Source organism: Sus scrofa, chromosome 3, assembly GCF_054392235.1.
Source record: "Sus scrofa isolate SSC_HxYL_T2T_F1_AM1 chromosome 3, Sscrofa_HxYL_maternal_Yorkshire_Landrace_v2.0, whole genome shotgun sequence".
Lineage (NCBI taxonomy): Eukaryota > Metazoa > Chordata > Mammalia > Artiodactyla > Suidae > Sus > Sus scrofa.
In genome coordinates this window covers 3,490,497-3,503,001 of record NC_139385.1, presented here as the reverse complement: position 1 = coordinate 3,503,001, position 12,505 = coordinate 3,490,497, and the positions used below count along the sequence as shown (strand labels likewise).

General features: G+C 60.1%; 1 protein-coding gene across 1 annotated transcript in view; it reads right to left on the bottom strand.

The window, feature by feature from the left end:
* Positions 1 to 12,207, bottom strand: part of FOXK1 (forkhead box K1) — a 65,217-nt gene extending 53,010 nt beyond the window's left edge. The window contains exon 1 of the mRNA XM_085016338.1: positions 11,623 to 12,207. Within this exon, the coding sequence (XP_084872464.1) occupies positions 11,623 to 12,173 (551 nt within the window). The 5' untranslated portion in view covers positions 12,174 to 12,207. The remainder of the gene's footprint in view (positions 1 to 11,622) is intronic.
* Positions 12,208 to 12,505: the final 298 nt, after the last annotated feature.

The window sequence follows — 12,505 nt, the reverse complement described above, 5'->3', positions numbered from 1 at the left end:
GGCCAAGAATTTATGAAGTGCCAACTATGTGTCAAACTGGGGTTCCGGTAATAAACTAGAAAAGCAGTCCTGCTCCCCCAACACTCAGGGTGTCAGATGCACAGAACTACATACAGCCCAGCCCAGCAGCGATGAGACTGCACCTCAGGGAACCCCGGGGCTCTGGGGGTGCACTGTCTGCGGGACCTCAGCTCAGGAAGCGCCGGGAGGGCTGCCATAGGAAGGTGCCCTGCAAGGGCACGACAGTCAATACCTTGTCATCACAAGAGTGGGAAAGGATCTGAGAAAGAACACACACGCATACCTAAATCGCTTTACACCTGAAGCTAAGGCAACTTTGTAAATCAATGCTTCTTCAATTAAAAAAAAAAAAAGCTAATGAAATCTGAAAAACAAAAACAAAAACTGGATTTCAGCAACAAAGCTCTGCCCTGAAACAGCTTGCGAGCATCCTTGTGAGGCTGGAGCCCAGCTCTGCGCTATTGACGTAGGGTCACTCGGAGTCTCCACCCACCTGAACAAGACAACAAAAAACGAGACACGAAATAGCGGAAGACACAGAGTAATCAGTATTTGCAGGCGAAGATTAAGACCTAAAAAATGTACCTGCTAAGGGAATTAAAAACTGTTACGAGAAACAGTAAATGCGGCTGGATACAAAATTAACATGCGTTTCGGTGCCGAATCTCAAAAATTACATCTCAGTTACAAGAAGAAAAACAGTAACTACTTGGCGGAGAAGCCCACTCACCTAAACCAAAGGACCACGCCGTCCACGCCCGCCTCCAAGGCCCCAGGCGTCTGGGCGACACCCCTGGCGGGGCACGCGCCCCCCCAACCTGTCAGCCCGAGATGCTTTGCAGCGACCTGATCAGCAGGTTGACCCACCGGACAAACTTAAACGGAAAGACAACTGATAAAATAACTCCTGGTTTCTTTAAAAGTCAAGGTCCATGGAGACAAGGTTGGGGCTGCTCCGGGTTCAGGAGACCGAAGAGACGGGCACCCGAGGGCAGCCTCCAGCCCGGACCCGACCCCGAGGCGCCGGAGCCCACAGAGGACACAGTGGCATCTGTGCTGAGTCAGTAAGGTGTCACGGGGCTGGGACATTTCCTGAAGTCAGTGCCAGGGCTGTGGTCCCGGAGAACATCCTTCCTCCTGGCAAAGACGTGCTGTGGCGAGAGGGGACAGGGCCACCCCGCCTGCTGTCCACTCTGGCCCTTGAGGAAGTAACACGGGAAAAAAGAGCCCATCCATGTGCCCCAGCCCCACGGAAACACAGAAAACACGCACGAGTTAACAGAAACAGGGCTCCACGAAGTGACCTGCTCCCGCAGCCAGGAGGCCACACGAGGCCCGGCAGGAGGCAACCACCCACCAGAGCCGCACTGTCTCCCAAGGGGGCGCGGCTGGCCTTGGGGATGCGGCCCTGCCTCCGGGAACCTTGGGCTCCCCGAGGCAGACAGACCCGGGCCAGCGTCCAGGGAAGACAGTGACCAGCCCCGGGAAGTCCCAGGGCTCCAAGCGCAGCCCCACGCGGGCGCGTGGACAGCGCCGCCAGGCCCAGCGGGTGTCCCCATCTGCTCATCGAGGCCTTACAGGTCTACAGGGACAGAAACCCACACCCAGGGTGGAAAGGAGCTGGACACGCACGGGACCCTCGATGACCAAGACGCGCCGGAACCCGGGACCCAAGGAAGGTTTCTCGATTCCTCGGAAGCGCTCTACCCGCCACCCGCGGGAGTCACGTCTCAGCCCCTTACCTTCTTCCTCTGGCTTCATGAACGAGGGCAACAAAGGGACAGACGAGGCTGTCTATCCAGACTCACCCGTGCCCAGAGCGGCGGGCACTGAAGGGCTCACCCACGGCGTCGGCATCGAGGGCCCCCAGGGCCTGGCCGCCGGCCTCGCACAGCCTGGGTCAGGCCTCCCGTCTCTGCACTTCCAGGCACAAGTCAGGCCTTAGGCCTCGGAGGAGCACGGGGTAAACTGAGTGGCAGCCACGCCCGGGGCTGGGGACCCACAGACCTGCCACCTCGCCAGGAAACCCATGGCAGCTGCACACGTGGCCATGTTAGCTTAAATTAAGTGAAAATTCCATGCTTTGGTCATATTCGCCACATCTCAAGTGTCAACGGCCACGCAGGCCCAGCCCAGCCCTGCCCTGCTGGACGGGTGGACACAGATCCCTCCATCCCTGCAGAAGGTTCCAGACTCCACGAGATCCCCGCTCGGCTAGGCCAGGGGTGGGCAGGCCTGGAGAATCCGTGCCCACCACGACGGCAGGGAAAGTCAGACCAGCCAGGAGTCAGGCTGCAGGCGGGCGCAGGGCCCCAGGCGCCCGCTCAGCCTGGGCTCCAACACGGGCAGGGGACTCTGCCTCCGGCTGTGATGAGCCCCTGGTCCCCCCGTCGGGGACGCGCCTGCCGAGCAGACGTCTACGACCCCACGCGTGGAGGTGGAGGCGCCCAAGCTACACCATGCGACCTTGCCCCTCACGTCACCCGCGGGCCCCGGCCTGCGTGCTCTGTCCCCGTGTCATCAGATCTCATCCTGACATTCCTTCCGAATCAGCTCCAAAGAGTCACGGAGTTGACAAATCATTTTTCACTGAGGGTCGCGCCAGCCAAGGCTCCCTGGTGACACACAGGAGGCTCCTGATTTCCTCAGAAAACTATCCAAACCGCAGGACGGTGGGGGGAGGCCGCGGGGACACGCGCTGATCGGAGTGACACAGCCCTGCGCACCCCTCAGCCACCCTCCTCACACCCAGACCTGCGCACCCCTCCAGGGGGAGCGGTGACATTTTTCTTCCAGTCCTGCCTGCTGCCCCCCAAACCCGGAAGATCTGAGAAACATGGCAACGCGCGGGGTCGGGGGAGGCGGCCCAGCACACTGGACGCGACCGCCACCCACTGGGGAAAACAGCAGGTCCCCTTGGATTTTGCGGCACATGGGAGGAGGCAGGGTGGGGAAAGATGCAGAGAGAGGGGGGAGAGAAAGAGGGGGAGAGAGAGAGAGGGAGGGGGGAGAGAGGGAGGGGGGAGGGGGGAAGAGGGGGGGAGAGATGGAGGGGGGAGAGAGATGGAGAGAGAGGGGGGAGAGAGAGGGAGGGGGGAGAGATGGAGGGGGAGGGGGGGAAGAGAGATGGAGAGAGAGAGAGGGAGAGGGAGAGAGGGAGAGAGGGAGGGGGGGAGAGATGGAGGGGGGAGAGAGGGGGAGAGAGGGGGAGAGAGGGAGGGGGGAGAGAGGGAGGGGGGAGAGAGATGGAGAGAGAGAGAGGGAGAGAGAGAGGGAGGCAGGGGGGAGAGAGGGAGGGGGAAGAGAGATGGAGGGGGGAAGAGATGGAGGGGGGAGAGAGGGGAGAGAGAGGGGGAGAGAGAGAGGGAGGGGGGAGAGATGGAGGGGGGAGAGAGGAGGAGAGAGAGAGGGGGGAGAGAGAGAGGGAGGGGGGAGAGACGGAGGGGGGAGAGAGATGGAGAGAGAGAGAGGGAGGGGGGGAGAGATGGAGGGGGGAGAGAGGGGGAGAGAGAGAGGGGGGAGAGAGAGAGGGAGGGGGGAGAGAGGGAGGGGGGAGAGGGAGGGGGGAGAGATGGAGGGGGGAGAGGGAGGGGGGAGAGGGAGGGGGGAGAGGGAGGGGGGAGAGGGAGGGGGGAGAGAGATGGAGAGAGAGAGAGAGAGAGAGGGAGAGAGAGAGAGAGGGAGGGGGGGAGAGATGGAGGCGGGGAGAGAGGGAGCGAGAGAGCCACGGAGAAAAACGCCCGAATGTTCCTGTTTATCCAAAGGGGCCCAGCTTTCCACAGCATGTTTAGGAAGGTTTCGTGAAAAATCCCAAACAAGGAACATTCCATAGAAACACGCTTGTCCCCGACACCCCTGGAGGATGAGTCACTTGCCGTCTACCCGCTGCCCGCTGCCTTCTCCGGGGCCACACCCGTGGCTGAAGGGGAGGAGAGGGGCTGCCATCCAGGGACCCCACAGCACGCCCCGGCTGCCGGAAAAGAGCAGAAATAACCGACACGCTGGTAGTTCCATCCAAAGTGATCAAGCACTGCCTGCACACACACAAGAAGACTGAATTTAAGCCAAATACGCCACAAAGATGCTGATAAAAGCCAAGGACCAAATTATGTGACTTCAACTTCTACAAAAATGTACGGTGACTCAGCCTTTAAAGTAAATTTAAAAATTAAACTCCACCAGGCACTCCCACTGTGGCTTGGTGGGTTAAGACCTCGACTAGGATCCATGAAGATGCAGGTTCAATCCCTGGCCTTGCTCAGCGGGTTAAGGATGCGGCGCTGCCGTGAGCTGCGGCATAGGTCGCAGACCCGGCTCGGATCCCGTGCTGCTGTGGCTCTGGTGTAGGCCGGCGGCTGCAGCTCTGATTCAGCCCCTAGCCTGGGAACCTCCATATGCCATGGGTGTGGCCCTAAAAAAAAAAAAAAAGACACCAAGTTAAACTACACCAAAAAGCCTGATCCTTTCAAAGACTTCTCTCTTTAAAAAACATGAGTTGTTGGGTCCAGTGGGATCAAATTCAGCTACCATCTGAACAGCAACAAAACATACTCTCCTTTGCATAATAAGTTATCATTAGAAAAGCTACATCATCAACGTTTTTCTCAATAACCAATGCACGAGGTTACAAAATCACACACGGGCAAAAGATTTATTCAAAACACAACAGAGACCAGTGGGTTTTATTTTGTTTCGGTTTTTCTTTGTTGGCCGTGCCCGTGGCATGCAGAAGTCTCCCGGCCAGGGATGGAACTCATGCCACAGCAGGGACCCAGGCTATCGCAGTGACAATGCTGGACCCTTAACCCGCTGCACTGCAAGGCAACTCTGAGAGCCCTGGGTACCAACGCACCGGAGTTTTACAGAAAGTCCACTGATGAGGTTTCAGGGTCCATCCTGCAACCACCCTTCGAGAAACTACTCCTGTCACGTTTGGGGGCGGCATCCAGACATCCAACCATTTCCTGAAAGGCCACACTCCCCCCTTCCCGGCCTCACGTGTGTGTGAGCTGCACTTTCCTCGTGCACTTGACCGAGCACCACGTCGCAACAGAAACTAAAAGCAGAGGCGGCTGTGAGATTCGGCTGCCTTCCACCAAGGCACACGTGAGAGACTTTCACCAAAAAACAAATACTCTTTTTTTTTTTCTTTTTTTTTGGGGGGGGGGGGTTGGGGAGACAGAGCTCTTTTTTTGCAAAAAGTTATTTTCCACACAGGCTTCTTATGACGGCTCCTTTTGAAGAGATGGGTAAATACACATAGGTTTTAAGTTCTCAGTTCCAATTTCTAACATGGTAAGTGTAACTGACAAACCCCCCTACGCAAAAGCTCTCTGGGGTCCCCAATAATATGTGAGGGTGTCAAGGGCCCCTGGGAGGTGCCGGAACCTGCGGAAACCCTGGGGCCTCTGCTACGGGCTGGGCACTGGGCAGCGCAGCACTGCGCACGTGTATCAGGGAAACAAACGAGCAAAGATGTCACAGGTGACGAAGGGACCCATCGCAGACCCGAGATTCATACAGGAAATCCTTCTGGCAAGCAGCTCGAGCGATAGGAGGCTGGAACTGGCGGGTCCCCGACAGGTGAGCCCCGCACCAGGGCACCCCTCTCGTGCCCAGGGAAAGCCCGCGAAGTCCGCCTCCTAGAAGGGGGTGCAGCCACGGGCCCGTCCCCCCACCAGCCAGGGTGCCAACTCCCCGACAGCACCCGGGGCACCTGCCTGGCTGCCCTTGACACGGGCACGAAACATGTTCGCACACACCGATGCCCGCTTCTTTCCTTTGAACCACTCGGTCACATTTTCCCGACAAACTAGAACTCGTGCAGAGGGAGCGCAGAAACGCAAACGAACGGCCAGATCTCCTGACGCGTCCCAAGGCAAGGGCCTCTTTTCCAGGAAATCAAAGTAAAAGCATGTGATATAATCCTCTCATTTTAATATGAAATGCTTTAAATGTAGGGGAATTATGGAAATGAAGCACCGCTGTAATTCGAGTTGTCATTAATTGGGCAAGTGTGTCATCCCCTGACACGCACAAGATGCAAAAACAGCAAACAGTCAATTACCGCATCTCCGAGGCAAACGCTCTCCCTCCGTCTCAGCACGTGATTTCAAAGAGAGCAGCAAGCCTTTTCTGAAAGCACTCGGGACACCATTCAAACTACCTTTCCGGCACCCACGGACCGATGCCCGCCTGCCTCAGTGCCAAAGGCTTTCACGAGCTTCGGATAAACTCAACACAGGCTACACAATAAACACCAGCCTCCCACTCACTCTTTCGAGCGCACAGAAACCTCCTTGTATGGGTGATGAGTCCCCAAGCCCCAGTGTGAACGCCATACTCCAAAGTGGCACCTATTTTTATTACCGCAGAGTCAGTGTACCGGCTCCCAACCAGCTACCCTCCTGTAAACCTTTTAAAAAAAGTTTTAACAGAACACGGTCAAACTTCAAGCAAATATGCGTGATACACAACGACTGCCAATGAGCGGGAAAGCAGAAAGCATTTGTTTAGAGAAAAGGCCACATGGGCTCTTGCGATCTTGCGATCGCCCCCGCCCCTTCTGCGCATCGTCCCCCACTCGCGCGCCACCTCTTCTGTCCAGTCGCCAGATCAGACCCGTGTGCCTTGAGAAGACCCTCCAGGCACATGGCCTCCTGTCCAGCCCCAGGGCCGCCCTCCTCCAGGTCCCGCGTGGCTCCCAGGCCCTCCCAGCTCCACCGGGCCACACCCATCGCTGCTCCCGGATGCCAGCTCCCCTCTCCACCTGGGCACAGTGGCACCCCCTCGGCATCCACACCTTCTGGCTCCAGCCACTGGAAACAGACAGATGGATGGGACACCCTCTTGCCCCAAGGTGCAGCCCCAGCTCAGCACACAGGCCCACTCCGGGGCTGCCCACTCGTGACTGAGGCTTCGGGTCCTGGCAGGACCCGTAGCTCCCCCCAGACTCAGGGAGGGAGGTGTCGTGAGGAGGGTGGGAGAGAAAAGGGACACAGCTGCGGTTTGTGGGGACACTGGGAGGTGGGGCGGCCAGCAAACACCCGCTGTCCTCGCTGAGTCCAGGGCATTTTCTGGTTCACTGCAACCTCACTTCCATCGGGGAACTACCCTGCGATGGTAACTAATTCGATGTTCCCCAAGTGACCCGTCGCAAGAGCAATGAGAAACTACGTCCTGTATGTTTTCATGGCGCCTAAACAATTCTTTATGTAGTAAAATGCTTTGGTGGTTACAATTAATTACTTTTTATCACACACAGCAGAGAGCAGAGGCCCTGATCCGGAACAGCTGCCATTCACAAGGGGCCTTCAGAGGGCGGACGGCGTCAGCTCGCCCGCCCGAGGTGCACGTGCTGGCAGCCACAGTGAGGGGCAAGGGTACAGGTGATAACAGATCTGCCGACCCAGGTGACGGCCGGCCGGAGCCGCCCGGGCGACAAGCAGGCGTGTCTGCCTCCCGAGGGCCCCACGCACCCCTGCCTGCGTCGGATCCTGTCTCCAGGCCCAACAACCAACACCCGGGAAGGACAGGACGGGACAGGCGAGCGGCCGCCGGGAGGTGGGGGGGCGACTGTAAAAGCGGACCCGGGGAAGCGCACAGGACATCTTCACCGAGGGGGGAAAAAAGAGTGAGATGGAGCCTGCAAAGCAGAGAGCGATGCAAGCCCAACCGAGCCCAAGGGCTGGGCCTGATCTGGTCCCTGATTCAGACAGACACACGGCAAGGAAAGGAAAAAATGCACAAGCTGGTACGGGAAATCCAAACGCCGAGCAGAGGTTTGATGATAGCCAGAAATTGTTATTAATTTTCTAGGTGAGATAATGACACTGCGGTTAGGGGTTTTTTTAAGGAATCTTTATCTTTCGTTGAAAGAGTTACAGACGGAGCGATAGGACATTTGCGATTTGCTTCCAAATCACTGGCGGGGTGGAGGAGGGGGGGAGCAGGGACAAAGATAAAATGGGCTTGGCAGCTCTCTGGGATTCACTACTTTATTTTTATGTGGGAAACTTTCCGTAATAAAGTGTGAAAAAGAAAGGGAAAAAAAAAGAGCTGTGCTCATCACAGAAAATCTGGAACACAGAAACCCAGAAAGATAAAAAGAATCCCATAAATCTTGTGTGTGTGTGTGTGTTTAGGGCCTTGCCAGCAGCATATGGAGGCTAAGGGTCAAATCGGAGCTGTTGCCACCAGCCTATGCCAGAGCCACAGCAACTCGGGATCCGAGCCCAGTCTGCAACCTACACCACAGCTCACGACAAAGCTGGATCCTTAACCCACTGAGCAAGGGCAGGGATTGAACCTGCATCCTCATGGAGACTAGTCCGATTCGCTTCCACGGAGCCACCATGGGAACTCCAAAGATCCCATAAACGTTACCGTTCACAGATGCGACCACAAACACAAGTCTAGTCTTTCCTGTAATTATTTGTGTAGCCCGGGCTTATTTTATGTTTACTTATTTATTTATTTTTTTTGGCTGTGCCCGTGGCATACAGAAGCTCCCAGGCCAGGGTTTGAACCCATGCCACAGCAGTGACACAGCCAGACCTTTATCCCACTGAGCCACCAGGGAACTCCAATCCATGCTTATCTCCTGACTCTACTGGAAAGGAGGCTGGAAAGGAGGGGAGAGCAGCACGAGGCTGGGCACACAGATCACAGCTCAGTCAAACTCCAAAAGCGCTGGGAGAAAGACCCTGAGTCACACACTGCGACCACACGCAGCGGCGGGCCCAGGAGAGCCGGGCACGCAGACTGCCCACCTCGGAACCCACTCTATTGGAGACACTGCTTCACCCCCAGAAGCGGTATATCCAGTCCCTGATTTTTTCTGGCCTCACCCGTGGCATGTGGAAGTTCCTGGGCCAGGCAGCGAACCCGAGCCACTGCAGTGGCAATGCTGGGTCCTTAACTCACTGCACCGCAAGAGAACGCCTAGTCCCTGAGTTTTCATCCAACAAACACAGCTCTGGCTGAGCACCCCTCCTGGCAGCCAGCTCCCACCAAGTCTCCAGCTAAAGGTAACACATGCCCAGCCCCACCCTGGGGAGCCGCTAAGCCAGAAACCCCTGCACTTTCCTCCCACGAACCCTCGGTCCCGTCCAAGAGCAGCTCTAAGCTGTGTCTCGAGGCTTCTTTGCACTAACAACAGGTCACAAATGAATGAAGCGTAGCATTGGAACCACGGTCATCGCCACCAGCGCGGGGGGGCCTTCGGTTCCTCCTCTTCCCCTCGGGCCTCCCGGGGTTGGGGAGGAAGAGGGACAGCCCCGGGGAGCCGCGCAGGGGGCGTGGGCGGCCTCGGGGTCACCGGCGGGAAAGGGTGTGACACTACAGGACAAGGAAGAGCCGCGCAGGCGTGCTCAGTCAACCAAATCCCAAGGCGGCAGCGAGAACTCCCTTCACGGTGGAGGAATCCCCACCTTCACAGCCTCCCGGCCGGACTGGGCACCAGCACCCTGGAGGAAGCACGGTAACTGCCCCCATTCTTGGACCGTCAGCCCTGAGCTTCCCATTTGGAGAAAACACAGCCAGCTGCCTTTCCCTGAATCCACGAACACCTCTGGCGGGCTCTCGCAGAGGGTGCTCGCTCGGAAAAGCGGCTCCCCCGCAGCCGGGCCCCCGGATGCGGCCGCTCCGACGGCTGGCGGGTCTGTCCACAGGCGTGGACGGTTTGGGATGTCCGGGAGGGCAGGCACGGACAACCACTTGGGGTCTGTCCTGTCCCTGCAGGTTCTCCATCACTGCCGGCCTGGCTGCTGCGCAGGGCGCCCCCAAAGTCGAACACAGCCAGACGCGGGCCCTGTGGGCAAAGCACCAGCCAGAGGGCTACGGGCGACAGAGATACAAATGCCGGTCCCATTTCATAAACAATAGACTCCGCGTGGCCTAGTGGCCTATTCAGCACGCAATCTGAGGACCCCTCAGGCTGAAGTTTCTTCCCCTTGAGTTGGAGAAAAGCCTAGTGCATTCGTGATTCAAGATTCGAGACCGGGCAGGCTAGGCCTGGCTAGGCCTTGTCAGGAGCGCACCAACTCCACAGCAAGGCAGGGAGCGCTGCCACCAAGACGGCCGGGTGGAAGCGCGTGGAGAAGCTGAATTATAAAACGAGGCCTTAGCAACGCAGGCCTGTGAGAGCCACGGGGCTGGGAGGGGAAGGCGCTGTTTACCTGTCACCTTCTCACAGGAGTGACTGGCCCCAGAATGCACTGAACGGCCCAGAACGGAGAGAGCGTGTAGGTTACAGAAAAAAAGACAACAGGATAGCAGCAACCATGGGATTGAAAAAAAAACCCCAACAAACCTCTGTTATTCACCAAGTCCTGATTTTACCCAAACCCATACCTCTCATGTTTGGAAACCGAATCTGTAAACACTCTCCTCTCATGCCCTAAGCACCAGGGAGCCGTTGCTGATGTTGGAAATTATTCAGTGCGACATTTATAATCAAACACACCAAGACCCTAAAAAGGGGAGAAGCTTACAGACACAGGCTCTGAGCCCTGGAAATCACCCCACAGCAAAAATTCCCTGGACTCAGGGGGTGTATGAAAGCAAAGGGTAATCAGGCACTCTGGGACCCCTTGGGCACACGGAGCCCGCTGGTGAAACAGAAACAGGAGTGAGGAGATGGAAGCAACCACTACACAAAAAAAGAAAGTGCCTGAGGACGACGCGAGTGATTAGACAGGCTTTCTCCTCGTCAAGAGATCTCAAAAAAGCAAGGGCCTCCCCGGCTGAGGGTGCCAGGAACCGGAAGAGCCGGGCAACACGAGGAGGCTGCTCAAGAACGGTGGGGCATCGCCGCCTGCCCCCCCCCCCCAAGGGCGGCCGGTCCCTTCTCCTTGCCCTGCTTCCCTGCTCAGGAACCCCAACTGCGATCCGAACGCTCCCAGTGCTGAGTACTTGTGTCCTCAGGTGCGCTAAGAAAAGGGCACTTCCTGTCCCCACCCCAGCCCACTCTCCTGCCTGTCCCCTCCCCGCCCAAGTCGCCGCTCAGACCTGGCCCCTACGGCCGGGGCTCTGGCCTTCTGTGGGTCACCGGTCACTGGCCTTCTTGGGGGAGCTGCAGGGACCCCGCATCTCCCGGAGCAACGGCACCTGAAGCAACCCTCCTCGCGAGGGCGCTGGGGCGACCCGGGGTGCAGACTGGGGAGGGGGACAGAGAGGGACCCTCAGAGCTCAAGCTGGGTGGGGACAGAGCCGCCCCTCAACGCCCAGGGCCCAGCCAGGGCGGAGATCAAGAATCACCCCGGGTCCGGGTCGGGAGGGGAGGGGGAGGACCCAAGCTCTGGTGGGCGACCGTCGGGGGTCCAGGCAGGGCGGGGGTCGAGGTCGATCCTGGGGCCCAGACCAGGCGAGGAAAGCGGGTTGTCGCCGGCCCAAGGCGGCCAGGGGCAGGAGCTGCCGCGGAGTCCCGGGCAGGCCGGCGGGCGGGGAGGGGGGGAGGGGCAGGGACGACCCTCCGGGCCCAGGCCTCCGGATCCCCGCGGCCGTTCCCGGGGGGCGGGGTTGATCTCGGACCCCAGCCGGGCGGGGGAGGGGGGCGGGGGTGACCCCGGGCCGACGCCCGGCGGGGGCAGGGGCACTCACTGTTTGGGCAGCTGCAGGGCGGGCGCGCCGCGCCGCTGGAAGGCCCCGTCCACGAAGACGCCGTTCTTGCCGAGGCAGCGCAGGTAGAAGTGCGGCTCCTGGAAGCTGAGCTGCAGGTGGCGCCGCGAGATAAAGCTGGACAGGCCCATGCTCAGGTCCACCGAGCCCTGCGACGAGTTGCGGCCGATGGTGACGCTGGGCTGGCGCATGAGGAACTCGAACTCGCGGCCCTCCAGGCGCGCCAGCGCGGGCCCGGGGCTCCGGCGCACCGAGGCGGCCGCCGCGGCCACCAGGGCCTCGCCCGCCGCGCCCCCCGCGGCCCCGGCGATCGCGCCCGGCGGCGGCGGCGGCGGCGGCGGCAGCGGCGGCGGCGGCGGCGGGGGCTGGGCGGGCGGCGGCGGCGGCGACGGGGCGGCGGGCCCGGGCGCGGGCGCCGCGGCGGCGGGGAAGGCGGCGGCGGCGGCGGCGGCGGCGCACAGCATCGGGCTGCAGGGCGCCGAGCGCAGCGCCAGCAGGGCGCGGGCCCCGCTGTCCTCGCCGACTTCGGCCATGTTCGCGCAGCTCCGAGCGGCCTCCGGCGGCGGCGGCGCGGCGCGGGGGGCGGGGCTCCGGGGGCGCGGGCGGGCGGGCGCGGGATCCCGGGCCGGAGCGCGGCCGGGCGGAGCGGAGCCTGCGGGCCGCGCGCCCCGCCCGCCCGGCCGGGGCTCGCGGAAGCTCGCGGCGCGCGCGCGGGGCGGGGCGCGCTCGGGGCGGGGCGGGGCCGGTGTCCGCGCCCCGCCCCGCCTCGCTGGCCCCAGGCCGGTGCCTCGCTCGCCGCCTCCGGCCGGGGGCTGCCCTGTCCTCCGCCCTCGCGGGGACGGAATGGAGGGACCCCCAGAATGCC